This window comes from Ammospiza caudacuta, chromosome 6 (assembly GCF_027887145.1).
Source record: "Ammospiza caudacuta isolate bAmmCau1 chromosome 6, bAmmCau1.pri, whole genome shotgun sequence".
Classification (NCBI taxonomy): domain Eukaryota; kingdom Metazoa; phylum Chordata; class Aves; order Passeriformes; family Passerellidae; genus Ammospiza; species Ammospiza caudacuta.
This window is the reverse complement of record NC_080598.1, coordinates 62,592,926-62,610,299: the sequence shown is the minus strand read 5'-3', so window position 1 is coordinate 62,610,299 and position 17,374 is coordinate 62,592,926. Positions and strand designations below refer to the sequence as shown.

Genomic DNA, 17,374 nt, shown 5'->3' with positions numbered 1-17,374 from the left:
AGGTGGTAAATAAGAAGGTAAAGAAGGAAGGAAAAAGAAGGTAAAAAAGAAGGAAGGAAGAAGAAGGCAAAGAAGTAAGTAAGGAAGAAGAAGATAAAGAAAGAAGAAAGAATAAAGTAAAGAAGAAGGACCAGCTTCTGCCTTAAAACTTCTATCTTGCTCTATATATATTACTATATTTTAAAACTAAACTCTAAGTTTTCCACCCTGTAGTATTACACACTTCTAATCTAACTCCACACCCATAATCCCAGTGTTATCAAGCAATTTTGGAAGCCTGTTTCACAGCCTCAGGTCAAATATTGAAGTGCTCTCCTGGGAGTCAGAGTCTTTCAGCACAGCGAGTCTAAAATTCGCAGCGTCCAGAACTCCAACAGCTTCAGTTTGATGCACACTTTTATTGTACTTTTAGTTATCTTAAAAGACTCTTAGCCTTAAGAAAGCAGCAGTGGGTGACTTGTCAGGATCTCTCGCTGGTCAGAGTGACCCTGAGAAAAGTTGGAAAGTCTCTTTTCCCAACCTGGTGCTTGAAGAAGGCGTCAGAGCTCTTCATTTCGCAGTCTCAAGGTTGTTTATTGTTCCTTATCTATAAAATTCTTTCTCCTGTCCTGCTGAGGTCCATTCAGTAAGGCAGTCCAGGCACTCTGCCCCCGGGGCAGTGTTATGTTTTTGTACTAAAGCCTACATGTACAATGTTTACAATTACTTCCCAATACCCATCACCTATGTTAGACAGTGAGCTTCTACTCTAAACCAATCTGTGAGTGCCAATATCACAGCAGAAGATGGAGGCCAAGAAGAAGAAGAAGGAGAAATGTGACAGTGGTCACAAGGGTTTTTGAGATGAAGAGAGAGGCGAGAATGTTGACTTCATGTTCAGAAGGCTTCATTTATTATTTTATTATATATATTACATTATGACTATGCTAAAAAGAAATAGAAGGAAAAGCTCTCAGAAGGCTAGCTAAGCTAAGAATAGAAAAGAGTGAATAACAAAGGTCTGTGTCCTGGCAGAAAGCGAGAACAGCTCTGCTGTGAGTGGTCAGTAAATCCAAACATCCACAAGAGACCAATCATGGATCCACCTGTTGCATTCCACAGCAGCAGATAACCATTGTTTACACTTTGTTGCTGAAACTTCTCAGCTTCAGCAGGAAAAATCCTAACGAAAGGATTTTAATGAAAAGATGTCTGTGGCAGAGAAAGGCTGGATACGCCCAGATCCCTCCATCTTTCCCCCCTGAATCCCCATTCTGAAAACCCCAAAAAAATCTATTTTTTCACCCTGTGATAAATTCACTGTCATTCTACTTAATTTGTCATGGCTTGCAGATCTTCATCTAAGGTTGGTAACTTGCTCCACGGGTCATAATCAAACCCACAGGTGTTTGGGCTCTGTGCCAGGGTCTCTGAGCCCCCTGGCAGGGGTCTGGGCTGCTCAGCACAGCCAGAGGGATGTCCTGGGTGCTGACAACTTGTTTCCCTTTTGCTGTCCCTTCCCAGGAGCTGGTGGCAGAGAAGGAGAGGAACGGTTTGCTCACGGCCAAGATGCGCGAGCGCATCAACGCGCTGGAGAAGGAGCACGGCACCTTCCAGAGCAAGATCCACGTCAGCTACCAGGAGTCTCAGCAGATGAAGATGAAGGTAAATGCTTTGCCAAAACTCCTGCGGTTGGTGCTCATGCATAACTGCTGAGAAATCACTGCAAAACTTTGTGGTGGATTCCTGGTTTGAAGCAAAGGGAGTTCTCACAGGTGTGCAAAGCCCAGTGCTGGCCAGGCAGCTGCTCCCTGATCTGGTGACTTTTTCTTCCTGGTGTTCTGCTGAAATGTTATTCAATTAAAGTGTGAAGTCTAATTGAAATACTCAGCTTAAGGGAGCCACTAATGCTGATGATCATTTACCAGCAGATAAATGTCCCTAAGATTACAGTACAGAGTGACAGCATAGCGTAATACACATGAAATATCAGTGCCTGAGGGAGTGCTTTGCTGGAAGTATTTGCAGAGCAGCCACTTTTATTTTTTTAAGACCCTTGTTATTTTCTATTGTAGTTGCTTTATAATGGAGTGACCTCAGAAGGGTTTGTTTCATCAGATTTAAAAGTTTAACTTAGATTTTTCTAAGGAAAATGGCCCATCTTATACTTAGATTTCATTCTAGTCATTCTGTCCTGTGTGGCTGTCACAGCATTAAGCCCAACATGTGAACTTCCTAACTTGAAATTTGTATCTTCTGTCATGGCCCTTTGGAGAACAGCATCTCTGCAGTTTTGGAGCAGAAGAAACTTCTTTAGAACCTGTGTGGATAACTGGACAAGGAGAGGGCCTTGCTGCTGGCTGGGAAGGGGGAAGGAGACCTGGGCACACCTGGGAGACTTCAGCAAATACTGCTGTCCCAGGCTGAGCTGGAGAAAGGAAATAGAAAAGATCCAGTGCTCTGGTCCTGCTCCCTCTGCTGATGTGCTGCAGCATGGCAGAGGAGCTGGAAATGGCCACAGCTTCCAGCTGGGTGGGGTTTGTGCCCCTGCTTCTCTTGGGATCTTGGCATTAAAAAACAAAACAGGCAAAGAAAAGAACCCCCCAATAATGTCCAAAGCCCAGCTTGTTACGTTTGGGGCAGAACTGGAGGTGGTGCCCTACAAGGGACTGCTCCCTGCTGCTGGGTTGTTACACAAATATTTATTTGGATTTTCTGGTGTGAGAAAGGCTCACTGATGAATCATCCACTTGATGAAACTGGGTCCTGGAATGGTGTCAGCCATATCTGCAGGCTAGCACTGATAAAGGAACACTGTTGTGTGTGCTCAAGGATTTTCAGAGCAGACTTTTGGGCTCCAAGACCAGCTCTGCTGTCTCTGCATATGCAGAGTCCATTTTTTTTCTTTAAATCCTGTCTTTTGACATTGTTCACACCATTCTGAACCTGGGTTATCAGGACTTCTTTCTGCCTTAGCTTTGGAACCTTGCTAAAAATCAGAATATTAGATGAGGACTGCCTTTTGTAGTTTGCATGCTGTAATCTGTGTGTTGTTAGTTTCTTTTTACTTTTCCTTGTTTGTTGAAAGGAACAGCAAACAAATTATCTAATGATAATTCACAGCATGTTTGTTTTATTTCCCTTTGGAAAAGGGATATATTGGTATCCAGTTATTGATAAATATCTCAGGTTATGTAGCTGAGCCATTGGTATTCTGAGTAACACTTATGTAGCCTTTTAAACCATAAAAAAGCTTGCCTGATAAATAGGTTGATGCACTGATATAAAAGGAAACCTGAGCTTTGATATGAGCACAAGGGTCTCGGTAGCACAGTTTAATTTAACAACTGGTGTGTGAGGAAGGAACAAAGCTCCCCCTCTCCCAAAAAACCCACTTAGTTTTATTTACTGAAATTATTGTGATATCTTCCCTACTTGTACAAGCTGGTTTCTTTTGTTTTTATTGCTCCTTAGCTTAATCTTTCCCAGAATTGATCTTTCTTTCCCCATCAGTTCCAGCAGCTCCGTGAGCAGATGGAGGCAGAGATAAGCCACCTGAAGCAGGAAAATGGTATCCTGAGAGATGCTGTCAGCACTTCCACCAATCAAATGGAGAGCAAGTATGTTGGCAGCTCTTTGGAGCTCTGTGTGCTTTTGAGCCTCCCCTGAAGAGCTGTTCTGGCTTCTGCTTCTTTTGTTTCCAAGTCCTTGGCTGTCTCTGAATTAGTGGTTAAGCTGGGAACACAAATATTTTGGGGCTGGACAGGTAGCTGGTGGTGTTTGCATTGAGCCAAGGCTTTCAGAACAAATATTTGCCTTTTTTTCAACTTGAAGCCTGAGGCTTTAGGCTGTGCTGCTGAGGCTTTAAGAGAAGGAGGTGCAGCAGTGCTCAGGCACCTCTGGTGTTTTTGGCAGGGTGTGAATCCTTCCCCTGGGGCTTTAGGAGAGGTGCTGGTTGTGGCCTCTTGGGAGAACAGCAGCTCTAAACTTACATATCAATACCCTGCAGGTACTGATGCTGCTGGGGTGGCACTTGGATTTATTTGCTGGTGTTGCAAATGGTTGGAAAAACAAAATTTGTCTTTTGGGAGTTATGACTTGGGCTGCCCCTGAGCTGGCAGGGAGGATTTTGTGCATTGTGCAGGTAAAAGCTGAGCACCCTGGTTAAGGTATGTAGAAGACAAATCTGACGCAGTATCCTCTCTCAGATATTTATTACTGAATGTCAAGTGCTCAGAGAAGAGTGTGGAGCTCTCATTTTAGGTGTCCTGTTCATTTAAATGAAGCATCATTATCTTTCAGATAGTTATCCTGAAAAGGCTTTAATTCAAGCAAACCTGAGATAAAAATGAAATGCTTTTTACTTGCTTAGGCACAAAGGGGAACCTCTTAAAATTCTTCCCTTGGGCTGAACAAATGCATCTTCTCTCCCAGCTGAGAAAGTGCATCAGATACCTCCATCAGTTAATAGTCAGGTCAAGGCCAGGAGGCAACAAATATTCTGAAGGAATGTGTGCAGTTAGTCCAGGAGGAACAGTCCTCAACCAGCAAGGATCAATAATCCTTTATGGGAAAAGAATGTGAATTTCAACGTGAGACCTTTCCTTATGCTGAGCCTCTTTAGCTGACATCAGCCTGCTCAAATCTTGCCAGGCAGCTTGCAGACCTCTTCCAGGAGCTGCTGCTTGTGGCTCCTTGCTGACCTTGAATTCCTGACTCTGCCTTGTGGCTGCTGACCTGTGCTGCTCACCTGGACCAATGGTTCTGCTGCCATGGATGGCCAGGAGTACCTGACCCTCATCCCTTTCTAGGATAAAACCATCTCAGAGGGGGAAAACACCCCAAACCCGCCCTTTGGTTGCAAATGCATGACTTGCTGTTGACATTTGAGTAGCAAACCTGTGGCAATGTTTATTTGTTTATTTGTTTGTTTGTTTGTCTGCAGGCAGTCAGCAGAGCTGAACAAGCTGCGCCAGGACTACGCCAGGCTGATGAATGAGCTGGGGGAGAAGAGCAGCAAACTGCAGCAAGAGGAGCTCCAGAAGAAGAATGCAGAGCAGGCAGTGGCTCAGCTCAAGGTGCCTGGGGTTGGCTCTGCCTCTCAGGCTGTGCTCAGGGTTTTGTCTGAGCTGGGATGTGAGGCGGGTGGGAATTGCTTGAGCTGCTTGTTTCAGATGGGCTCAGCCAGCCTAGGGCTGTGTTCAATGGTTTTATTCAATGCACTGGGTTGTGAGTGATTACAGACCTCCCTGAGAAGTGAAACTTACCTTCCAGGTAAATATCTTTTCAACATCACCAGTTAAGCTTTTTATTTTGCTTTCTGTGAGAGCACAAGTCCAACAGGAGTTGGTACTTCAGAGCCATTCATCCAGATGCCACTGTCCTTGTGTGGTTTTCATTTGAAGCTACATTTATTTATTACATTTATTTTAAAATGCATTTATTTTAAAATGCACTTATTTTAAAATGCATTTATTTTAGAATACATTTTGCTTAAATGTATTTAAAAATAAATACACTTTTTAAAGAGTTAAATTAACTTAATTTTAAAATATAAATTAATAAAATAAATATACTTTTAAAAGAATTAAATTGTAAGTGGACAGGCTTCTCGATAAATCTCTTTCTATTTCTTTGGAAGAAAAAGTATTTTGATTTTTTTAAGAAGAGAAAGTGTTTTCAGATGAGAATGTCAATCCAGAGGTCTCATGATTTCCTTAATATTTCCAATTAAATTTTACATTCCAGAAGTTCTCCCTGCCTTTTGCCCTGGCAGGTGGAGAATTGGTATCTAGAGTTGAGATGTTTTAATTACTGAATGCAGATTTATGTGATGCTTGGCTGGTCTGGCTTCTGGTATTAATTCTGAACTATCAGGGCAAGGATGCTACATTTTCATATTGCAGAAACCATTCTGTTAAGAGCCTATAATGAAATCCTGTTCACAATTTGCCTTTCAAATTAATAGGCTGAACTAGTCTAGGAGGAGGATTACAGAGCACTCTGTCTCTCTGATGTGCCCTAATGGAAACAAGAAACAATTTCACTTCATTGCCATATGTTTTGGGACTAGCACTGAGGAGATGCACTCTGAATGCTTCAGAAAGAAATTAAAGGTAAAGAAATTAATTACATTCTTCTCATCAACTCTTTCTTCAATGTGAAGGTCCAGCAGCAGGAAGCAGAGAGAAGATGGGAAGAAATCCAGGCTTATCTCAGGAAAAGAACAGCAGAACATGAGGCAGCACAACAAGGCAAGTATCACAAAATTCTCAAACAGTTCTTACTGCAGTGAACTGGCTGTTGCCATTTGTAAAAAAAGGGGCATTATTGAGTAAATGTCTTAAATAAAGCTCAGGTGAAGTCAGCCCTGCTTCAGCACCCCTGGGGAAAGTGGTTTGGGATTCCAGGTAGTCTGAGTGCTGATGGGGGAGCTGGGCCTTGGAGTGAGGTTCCTAATCAGCCTCCCCATTTACAGTGAAAATTATTTCCCCCAAAGTTAAATATTGACTTCTGAATTAAAATCCTGACATTTCTGCTACAGATGTGCAGAATAAGCTTGTGGCCAAAGACAATGAAATCCAGAGCTTGCACAGTAAACTTACTGATACAATGGTGTCAAAACAGCAGCTGGAGCAGAGGATGCTGCAGTTATTGGAGGCTGAGCAAAAGAGAGCTACTGAGGAGGACTCCATGCAAATGCAGGTGCAGGTAGTATTCCTCAAGTGTTTTAAGAGGTTGGGGTTTTCCCTTTCACTCTGTGTCTGTGGAAACACACAACTATCTCTAAAATGCTGCTTTAGTGAGGCTTCCCCACTGAATAAAGGGTGAAAAAACTCTGTTTATGGAGTGAGACCTTGTGTGTGGTGATTTGAGGAGGTGTGGGGCCATCTCACACCTTGAGGAGCACTTGGGGCAAGTCAGGAAAAGGTGCAGAGCCCATTTCTGAAGCTGTGAAATGATCCATGGTGTGGGGAGCAGCAAACCTTTAATTTCTGTGTGATCTCCTTCCTCCTGGCATCGGGTGGTGAGAGGCAGCATGGACATAACCTTTGAGGGCTTCAGGGAAACCAGATGGGTCATGGTGGAGCAGGGAATGTTTTTCCTTGATACAGAACAGGTTCTGTTGCTTCCACTCCAACTGGTTGGTTGTAGTGGGGAGAAAAAAAAAACAACCAGCATCTTTTGTAAAGTGTCTGACATGTAAATGCTGAACTGTTCTTACTAACATAATCATGGCTAAAAGCTAATCCTGGCAAAAGTGGAGTAGCTGCAGATCTCAGCCTGCTTTTCTTTCTGTGCTCTTTTACAAGGAGCTGATAGAGCAGAATGATGCTTTGAATGCTCAGCTTCAGAAGTTTCATTCACAAATGGCAGCCCAGGTACAGCATGTTCTCAGACTTCCTTTTGTAGTCATGACTTGTGAACTTTCATTCAAAGTAAGACTTTTTGTAGCTGGGTATGAGATAAAATGCTGAAAGCAGAGACTTGTTAGCATCCTCTTTTCTAATGGTCTTTAAACTGTTTTAAAACTTTAAGCTTCTTTTTTTGGGGGGGGAAAATCCATTTATTTCCTCCCATAATGGCTTTCATTTATAACTAAAGGGTATGGTACCTTTTTCAATGGTTTTTGTCCTGTAGCTTTGCATGTCTACAATTCTGTCTCGTGGTTCTTTTGGTCTTTCTGCAGTCCTCCTGTCAACCACCTGATTGTGCTTTTTCCCTTGTGGTAGCTCTGTTCATTTTAATGCTGATTTCTGTGCAGAAGCAGAAAAGAAAAAAAAATTCACACCAAAAGCCCACCAAATCTGCACAATACCTTTCTCAGTTATTTTAATGTTTTAAATTTTGGTTTAACTAGTTTCTTGCAGCCATTATTTCTGTTGTAAACACTGTGTAAAGCCTCAGGATCACTGGAGTTGCCTCCACATAGAAGAAGGTCACAGCAATCAGCTCAGAAAGGCTTTGGGGGCACAGGTGGAGGCTGGTCCTATGCAGTTGGATGCTTCCTTCTTTTAATCATGGATGTGCTTGATGGAATTTGATTAAATTCAACATCAGGCTGAAAATCTGGCTTTGCTTGAAGTGCTTTAACCCACTGGGTGGGGAGAGCAGTGAGGGAAGAGCCATTTTAGATTTCCAGCATCTTCATGGCCTGCTCCTCTCATCCCTTTAAGGGCTTTGGAAATAAATTCCAAGGGAAATTTGACTTTTTGGCCGTGAGTTACACAGGGAAGGATGCTGGAGGTGTGTGTTTTCTCCAGGTAGCCTCAGCTGGCCATGAAAATTTAGGGATGTTTTTCCACCATGCATAGTGGGGGTGAAAATAACACTTTGGAGAGGGGAATTGGGGTTGCATCCTGCTCTGGATATCAGGGATGATGAAACTCCTTTAGTTGTTAGAAGGGTCTGGAATTGTGAGCATGGAAATTCTACTACAATCTGCAGAGGTCCCTTCACATCCAGTGTGGTGGGTCTGTCTTGCCCTGTTGTGTGTGACAGCCTAGGGACAGGTAACAGGCTTTTTCCAGAGGGGAAAATGCCACTTGCTGAATTTATGGTGCTGTTTCTGTTCACTACACAAGTCCCGATGCACTGGGCAGGATTTCCCTTTTTTCCTTTTTTTTTTTTCCTTTTTTTTTTTCTTTTTTTCCCTTCCTCCCTTTTTTTTCCCTTCCTCCCCTCTTTTTTTCTCCCCTTTTTTTTCCGCCCATTTTTTCTTCCCTTTTCTCCTTTTTTTCTTCTCCTTTTTTTCTTCTCCTCTTTTTTCTTCTCCTTTTTTTTCTGTTTTTCCCTTTTTTTTCCTTACTTTTTAAATTTATCTTTTTTTTTTTAATTTAAGTGGTTTGTCAGCAGAATATCCCATAAAACACTCAGTTCCTAGGAAGGGAAGTACTGGTGAGCCTGTGGCTTGTTTGAATCTAGTGAAGGACAAATTCTAGGGGTCGTTTTTCCCTTCATGTTGCACCAGGCCAGAGGGGAAGGGCCATTCCTATGTGCTGGTATTCCTTCAATGTTCCTTAGCCAGGAAATATTTGGAAGCATCCTGTGCCAGTTTCAAATAACCAGACAAATGCTATTCCTGGCTCAGCGAAGATGGGGATTCTTTGCAGTGAAGATGGGGATTCTTTGACTTGCTTTACTTCCAGTTATTTGTTTTTATTTTTGTCTTTCCCTCCTGCAGACCTCAGCTTCAGTCCTGGCAGAAGAACTTCACAAAGTGTGAGCATCCATTTCCTCTGGGATTTTAGGATTTGGGAGGTGTTGCTGCCACCTCCCCTTCATTCATGTGCAGAGCATAGGGGAGGCATTGCTGAAGGAGATCTTGCTGTCTCTGCTTTTAACTCCTCATGAGACCGCCTTGGGAGCTGGGAAACAGCTTCCTACAGATTTCCCTTCCCTGTTGGCCTCAGGTTTGGAGTTTTGCTGTAGCTCTGAGCCCCAGAGCAAGCAGCATCTCCTGTGTTGTTGGTCCCTGCCTGTGCAGGGTCAGTGCAGCGTGCAGGAATGTGCGTGACCGTGAGAATTGTTGTTATTTGGGCTGTGGGGCTGTGCCAGGAGGCTTCTCCCTCTGGGACACGGGCTGCTGCTTGTGTTTCAGAGCTAGGGAATGTCTCATAAATTTTTTGGCAGGCAGACAGCATTTAAAAGGGAAAAGCTTTTGGACCCAAAGTGTACAGTCAGCAGGATTTGGAGCAGGAGCTGGGCTGAAGGGCCAGGGTGTGTTTTGGGTTTAGCCCGATGCTTCCTGCACCATTTCCATCCACATCTTCTGTGCTGATCTGTCTCTGTTTCCCCCTTGTGCAGGATTGCAGAGAAGGACAAACAGATCAAGCAGATGGAGGACTCATTAGGCAATGAACGTGCCAACTTAACCAGCAAGGAGGAAGAGCTCAAGGTACAATAAAAGCTGTGCAAATGCCAGCTGAGCTGGCTGCATGTACAAAATGCAGCCCCCAAGGCTGCTGTCCTTGGGTCTAGAAACAGCCTTTTCAAGTACAGGTCTGCTCTGCTAGGCAAGGCCAGTGCTGGGTGCTGGAAAAGCTGTTGATAAGGAAACTTGAGGATATTCCTTCAAAAAATCCCCTGAAACTTCACTCTGGAGAGTGAAAGACACTGTGTATGAACTGTAAATACATTTATTTTTTTCCTTCCTTCAGGTCTTACAGAATATGAACCTCTCCCTGAAATCAGAAGTACAGAAGTTACAGGCTGTGACAAATGAACAGGTGAAACAGTTGTTTTGCTTTTCCTCCCTTCCAATACCTGTTCTGTCATAAATGCAAATGCAGATCTGTTGGCTTTAAGCAAGCTCTGCTTAAGCACCTTAATGGTGCGAGGCTTCCGGCTTGGGCTCAGATCTGATTCCCTGCAGTTCTTATTGCTGCTGTGAGCCCTAATTCTTCCCCCTCCTTCACCAGCAGAGTCTTGTACTTGGATATCCAAATTACTGAAGCGTTTTGCTTGGTTGGTTTAGATTTTCAGGCATGCAGAGTGCAGGACAGGAGTGAGCACAGCTGTCTGTGAATATGCAGGCCTGGAATTTGCATACAAGAGTCATAAACATACCCCCAAAAAACCCCCAAATCCCACAGCTCCCCCTGCCTCACCACAGAGATGTTTTTAGAGCCAAACAAAATGCTGTCCCTGTGTTGCTGCTATGTGGCCTGTTCATTACAGAAGTGGAAATGAAGTGTTTAATTAGAGATAATCCCAGTTGTCAAATGAATCTCTTGGAGATGGTTTTCCCTTTGTATAATTGCATGCTTGTGGATTGATGCTGTAAAAGTGCATGAAGACAAACTTACCCCTTTCACTCTTGATTTCAGTCATGTGCTGGGAGGCCAAATGACTTGTTCTAGCTTTTTAATATTGTGGAATGAAAGGTTGATTGAATCATGTGATGTATCCTAAGTCTGTGTTAATCCTCTTTATAATCTAGGCTGCTGCTGCACATGAGCTGGAAAGGATGCAGAAAAGGTAAATAGCTCTGGGATTTGATAAACAATGTTTAACAGTCTTTTATGTTCTTTTTAGTAATGCTTTTTGTAAGACTTGGATGGGGAAATGTGTTTAACTGTTCTGCTCTGTCTCAGCATTCACATGAAAGATGACAAAATAAGAACTCTTGAAGATCAGCTTCGAGAAGAACTCGCTCAGATTTCTAACACAAAAGAAGAATTCAAGGTAAAATACAGAACAGGTGGTTTTGTGCTGGTTTTCAGTAAGTTTTCCAGTCTCCAGAGGTTGTGGAGCAAGTGCAGAACAGTGAAATTAAACTGACTTTTGGGTGTTTAAATAAATTACAATGTTTTGTTTGTAAGGCAGGAGCAATGTGGGGTGTCACAGCAGAGTGAGAGGTGGGATGATACAAGTTAAATGCAGTGTCTGAGTTGTGGAGAGAGAGGGCTTTGAGTTCTGTGAGAGGAGGTTGGACAGTAAAAACTGTTGTGATTTCCCTGCATTCCACCTGCAAATGTGCCTTTCAAGGCCTTGGTGCTTTTGTTTGGAGCTTTTGCTGCTTGGATGATCATGCCAAGCCTCTGTTTTCTGTCAGGCAGATGTGAAAATGCTTATTTTAACTCTGCCTCTTCCCACATTTGCTCATGAGGCTGCAGCTCAGCTGCTGCAGCTTTTGTTCTGACATCTGGGGTCTGCACAGCAAAGCTGCTGCTTGTGTCTGGGTGGTGTGTGCTGAGAGCAGCTTCATTCCTCCTTGCCCTCTGCCACCTTGGCCTTTTTCTTGTGAACCTGGGCTCTTAGAAACAGAGAGAGGTGCTGACTCCATCCCCTGAACTCCTCTAAAGCCTGTGGTGGGTGCTGCTGCTCCTCTGATGTTTCTGATGTTGTGTGAGGTCAGTCCCTCTGAAGCTGCCACTGTCACCTTGGTGAGTTTGCTAGTGAGGAACAGAGCGAGTGGGCAGTGGCAGAGGCAGGATGCTTTTGTAGGAGAAGCCTCTGGAGTCTCCTGGAGCTCTTTGAAGCAGGCAGTAAACTTGATTTTTGTATTTAAGTGCCACTTTCAAAGAGGTTTTGATGAGAGTCCCTTGCCAAGGCTCTGTAGTTTCTCTAAGCTGTCAGAGGAGAAGAGGGAAGAAATTTATTCAATTAATAAAATAGGAAACAAAGTACAATTTCAGCTGATTTTTTGGAATAAAGCTGTTGATTGTGTGCTGGGTCACAGGTGCATAACCAGTGTGGGAAGAGGTGGCAGGCTGGGGGAAGTGGGCAAGCCTCAAGTTAGTGCCACTCTCAGGGCTTTGTGTGGTGGAACATTATAAATGGTAGTGAGGTGAAAATGAATGTGGGAAGAAATAGGAGCATCCTTTTAGTGTGATGGTTTCTGTAGTAGCTGTTCCCAGGAAAAAGGCCTTAGAGGTGTTGTGAATGGTTATGTGCTGTAATCAGTTCAGTGCTAAAGTAATGGCAGAAATCACCTGCAGGCAGTTTCAGCAGCTCTTGGGAGGTGAATAGAAAGCTGAATGCAGATCATCAGCATTGTGATGGTGCAGAAATCCACAGTGTGCTCCCAGCATGAAGATTATTGCACTGCTGCCCTCTCCTTCCTCCTCTCTTTGATCCCAAACAGAAACCAGACCAGTGCTGGTCTAAATGCTTCCACCTAAGGAAGTGCTGCTTTTTTCCCAGGCACATGAAAGAGGGAAAAGCCAGGTTCAAACCAGAGCAGTGCATTTAATCCTCACTGTTGCTGTCCTTTCCTGCTTGTGTTTTCCCTGTGAGATTTTGGGGGTTTTGCAGAGCACATGTCATGCTTTTCACTTTTGTAAAGCACCAAGCAAGTCTTTAAAAAGACAAAAAAAAAAAAAATAGAGGAAGATTTAAGAACACTGTCTGTTAAGGGCTGCTGTGACCATTGTATGGAGCAGGAATGCAGGAGGAGAGGCAGAGTCTGTCTGTCCTTCCCATCCACCTCTTCCCAGGTGTGGGAGCTGTGCATACCTCTCTGTGCTGCACTGCCAGGTCCTTGCTGTGCACTGAGGCAGCTGAAGGGAACTCAGAAAGGGGATCTGGGATGATTTGCTTCACCAGATGAGGGTTTTGTAAGACGCAGTTATTAAATCTTGACACAATGCTGGTGCTGCTTTAGGAGGAAAATGTGGTTTTTTTTCTGAGCTTCTCACATTTAGTACTGTCTGATTCTTTGCCAGGAAATAAAGATGGTAACAGCTGAATTTCTCATGGGACATAAGGACAATACTTTTGTCCTTAATACAGAAAAGCAAGACAGAGAAGGGAAGGGCTCTTTGTAGTCGTGAAGCTTCCAAAGAACTCTCTGTAATTACTTCTGTGCTATTTAATTGCCTTTTTGCCATTATGGAAAGGCTGTATTTAGGCTCTGCAGTTCTGAACTGATAAAATGCTCAATTTTCTTCCAGGTTCTGAAGGATCAAAACACAGCTCTGCAAGCTGAAGTTCAGAAGCTGCAGACTCTCCTGTCTGAGCAGGTACAACCAGTGTTTGCTGAGCTTTTATCAAATATCTTCTGTGCTTTTAATTTCTTCAGTGTTTTTTCTTAACCTGGCTGTAGGCTGAGCTGGTTGATGTCAAAACCTGATGCTTTTTTAGGTATTTTCTCTTCTGTGCGGGGTCAAGTAAGGCAGTTGTGACTGTCTTGTAGACCTAGTCAGGAGTGTCCAAACAAAATCTGGATTTTTTTTTTCCCCACTCCTGAAGACTTAAATAGCTTAACACAAGCAAGAACTTATTTCTGCAACCACTCTGACCCTTGGAAGTAGAAAACTTTACATTGTGATGTCTTTTGCCTCCTGCTCTGTGTTTTTGCCCATGGCTCACCTGCTGCAGTGGTGTTCACAGGGTGCTGCAGCTTCAAAGCTGTTGTGTTGTTGAGCTCCATCTCCTTTGGGATGTTCTCTGGGAGAGCCCATATGAACATCCCTGACTTTGCACCATTGTGGAATGACAAAAATTCCTGAGACACTGAAATAAGACTGGGAGGGCAGGAAACTTCTGTACTCCTGCTAGTCAGGAGCTCCCTTTTGGAGCTGCTCCCTTTTCTCTGGTGGAGAACCAGACCTGCAGCCCCTGCTCCCCTGGCCTGGCTGATCTGGTGTCCTGCCTGAAGGACTGGAGGTGATTCTGCTGGGAAGCTGGTTTATGTTTCCCACCTGGTCTCTCACAGTGTGGTGGAGTTGAGGAATCATGAATGTTCTGCTGAGTGAGGCTCAGGTGGAGCTTGTGGTTCTGATAAATGCTCAAAATTTTTCAGGTACTGAGCTGGCTGCAAGTCCAGCAGTGTAAAACCATCAAGGCATTTGGGCTGGATCTGTCTCTCCCCTGAAAGATTGATTTTTTTCCAGCATCAGTTTTAGACATATATACCATGAGGACTTTCTCTCCCTACTTTGTTTTCCTTTCTGGATTAGTGTTGTAACCAAGCTTCTGGTTAAGTTGGTGCTTTGGTGCTTTGCAATTATTTGTTTTTTAAATCCCAAGCCTTTATTGATCCAATTAATGATGGCCCTATTCTTTTTTTCTTCATAGACAAACAAAGACTTGATAGAGCAGATGGAAAAAAGGTAAGAAACTTTGTTTTGAATCAGAAGCTAAAATAAAGATTTGGTGGGTGCAAGATTACTGTTGATAGCTAACTGCCTTCGAAGTTAAATTCTCTTTTTTCCTAATTTTCACTCTTGCTTTTTCAGCATGAGAGAGAGGGATGATAAAATCAAGACAGTTGAAGAGCTGCTTGAGGCAGGACTCATCCAGGTGGCTACTAAGGAGGAGGAGCTGAAGGTAAAATCCCTCTTATGATCTTTTCAGGGGGAAACAGAGATTAAGTGCTCTTATGCAAGGTGAATGTTGGAGTGCTCATAGTTCAGTGTGAATTCCTTCTGAACAGGAAAAACACCTGTGAAGATGAGGTTGAAACCTTTTCTATAAGACAGACTAAGCATGAGCATCAGTGGAGTAGAATAAATAAATAAGTAGAGTATAAGTAAATAAAGCTTCTCTCTGCTTAGTCTAGGGCAGATTTTGCTAAAAAGCCCTTTGGAATAATGGGAATATGTTTCTAGAGCTGTACATTTGATTTAATCCCCAACAAACCTCCCTTGAGGAAAGGAAGTTTTGTAAAAACTTGGTATTATAAAATTCCAGGGTTTTTTTCTTAGTTGATAATTATTCTGATATTGATAATTAATCTGAAGGGTTAAGTGGATTATGAACTAGTGGCATTTCTGGGATGGTGATAAAGTTATTTCCTTCCTGTTTATTCATAAAGAAGGCAGTGATGGGAAGCCTGGAGAGGCAATACAGAAATCCCTGTCTGTTAGGAGCTGGCTCTTGCTGGAAAGCTGTGTCCACCTGGGCACAGCCAAGACAATGTTCTTCCCTTTCTTAAGGTGCCTGAATCCCAGGGCTATATCACCCCATAGATTCCTTTAGGCTGAAAAACCCTCTGAGATCAAATCCAACCATCCCAGCACTGCCAAATCACATCCCCAAGTGCCACACCCACGTGGCTTTTAAATCCCTCCAGGGATGGTGGGATTTATTTTGTAAGTTATTTGTTTGAAATAATATTTTACAATTTTTTAATGATGCTGACAGTCATTTTTAGATTATGTGATTTTTATTCTTGTAGTGCTGTTCTGTACAAAGACATCTTTGAATTCTTACATATTTTGGATGTTATTATTGACTCTAGAGTAGGATGTAGACTGTTAAAGTCTATGGTGTTATATAATTTTTATTTGTATTCCCAGAGTGGTGAGAAGTCTGTCTGTGGGAGAATCCAACTATTATGTAAATACAAATAAATAAATGGGCTGTACAAAAGATGGGCTGTAACATGATTTGTTGCATTTGTTTTTTTGACCTCTCTGCTCAGTTACAGCACTCCCACCTTGCCCTAATTTCCTGTAAATTAGTGTCCACTCCAAGTTATTAATGGTGAATAATTAGTCTGTTGAATACTTTGGCTCCAACACCTGCAGAGGGGGGTCTCTTCCAGACTTTCAAAGTCTTTCACTTATTCTAAAAGGAATTACTTTTCTGTCAAGCTTAACACTTTTTTCCCCCACAAATGAGGCTTTCATTATCTCTGTGTCTGCTTTCAAAGGCCCTGAGAACGGAGAATTCATCTCTGAGAAAAGAACTTCAAAGCCTGCAAATTCAGCAATCAGAGCAGGTAGTACTTTTCATCTAAAACTTTTATTACACCTAAACTAAATCTGAAAGAATCTTGCTGTGGTTGCAAAAGTCAAGGGAAGAAGGTGGAGTTGCCTTTGAAGCCTGTTGGCAAAGCATCCTGTTTTCTTTCAGTGTTGGTCTGGGAGCTGATGCCTCTGTCAAATCTTTGCTTTGCAGAAGTGTCAGAAGCAGGACAGATGTTCAGGATGCAGGCAGTGCTGCCTGGGCTTGGTTTGAGTTTGAGGGCTTGGAACACAAACCCTGTGAGGAAGCCCTGAGGGAGCCGGGGGTGCTCAGCCTGGAGAAAAGGAGACTCAGGGCTGCCCCCATCACTCTGCACAGCCCCTGAAAGGTGCCTGTGCTCAGCTGGGGCTGGGCTCTGTCTGCAGCAGCACTGACACACCCAGAGCACACAGCCTCCAGCTGTGCCAAGGGAAATACAGGTTGGATAGCAGGGAAAAGTGTTTTACAGAAAGGGTGAGGAAGTTCTGGAGGAGCAGCCTCCCAAGGAGGGTTAGAATAATTCACAATTCCAGCACCTTGCCTGCATTTCTTTGGTGTCAGCCCATGAGGAAGCCCAGGGAATGAGCCTGGGTGCTGGAGCTGAGCAGGAGCAGCCTCCCAGGGCAGCCAAGGTGCAGCAGCACCTCCCTCCCTCCCTCCTGGACACCCAGGCACCCTCTGCCAGCTCTGCTTTACAAAGGCAGGAGCACAAAAAGCTCCTGGATCAGGAATGCAACAAATCCCATCCTCAGCAGGTGAAAGGCAGCTCTGACACTCCTCAGTGAGTGCTGCAGTTCCCAGTTCAGACCCAAATCTGCATCAGCTTCCTTAAAAAGTTCCGTGTCTTGAGCTTATCCAACCTTCAGCTGACTCTGGGTTATTTGACTTTATCTACAACTCCCTGAAAGGTGAAGGTGGCTGCACTCAGCTGGGGCTGGGCTCTGTCTGCAGCAGCACTGACACAGCCAGAGCACACAGCCTCCAGCTGCACCAAGGGAAATACAGGCTGGATAGCAGGGAAAAGTGTTTTACAGAAAGGGTGAGAAAGTTGTGGAATGGCTGCCCAGGGAGGTGGTGCAGTCCCCATCCCTGGGTGTGTTTAACAAAGCCTGGATGTGGCACTGGGTGCCAGGGCTGAGTTGAGGGGCTGGGACTGGGATGGACTCAATGATTCTGTGAATTCTGTGAGTTTGCCATGCTCTGAAATGGTTTGGATCTC

At 43.7% G+C, this 17,374-nt stretch overlaps 1 protein-coding gene across 11 annotated transcripts in view; it reads left to right on the top strand.

Moving 5' to 3' along the window:
• The window catches only part of KTN1 (kinectin 1), a 57,171-nt gene that overhangs the window by 12,267 nt on the left and 27,530 nt on the right, over positions 1 to 17,374 (top strand). For 9 of the 11 annotated variants that reach the window (XM_058807565.1, XM_058807577.1, XM_058807576.1 and 6 more), the window contains exons 6-20: positions 1,504 to 1,644; positions 3,493 to 3,599; positions 4,925 to 5,057; positions 6,146 to 6,233; positions 6,524 to 6,690; positions 7,293 to 7,361; positions 9,164 to 9,201; positions 9,787 to 9,877; positions 10,140 to 10,208; positions 10,922 to 10,959; positions 11,076 to 11,166; positions 13,377 to 13,445; positions 14,503 to 14,537; positions 14,664 to 14,754; positions 16,082 to 16,150. In XM_058807565.1, coding sequence (XP_058663548.1) covers positions 1,504 to 1,644; positions 3,493 to 3,599; positions 4,925 to 5,057; positions 6,146 to 6,233; positions 6,524 to 6,690; positions 7,293 to 7,361; positions 9,164 to 9,201; positions 9,787 to 9,877; positions 10,140 to 10,208; positions 10,922 to 10,959; positions 11,076 to 11,166; positions 13,377 to 13,445; positions 14,503 to 14,537; positions 14,664 to 14,754; positions 16,082 to 16,150 — 1,296 coding nt within the window. The remainder of the gene's footprint in view (positions 1 to 1,503; positions 1,645 to 3,492; positions 3,600 to 4,924; positions 5,058 to 6,145; positions 6,234 to 6,523; positions 6,691 to 7,292; positions 7,362 to 9,163; positions 9,202 to 9,786; positions 9,878 to 10,139; positions 10,209 to 10,921; positions 10,960 to 11,075; positions 11,167 to 13,376; positions 13,446 to 14,502; positions 14,538 to 14,663; positions 14,755 to 16,081; positions 16,151 to 17,374) is intronic. The other 2 variants (XM_058807575.1, XM_058807568.1) reach the window with 1 other exon arrangement.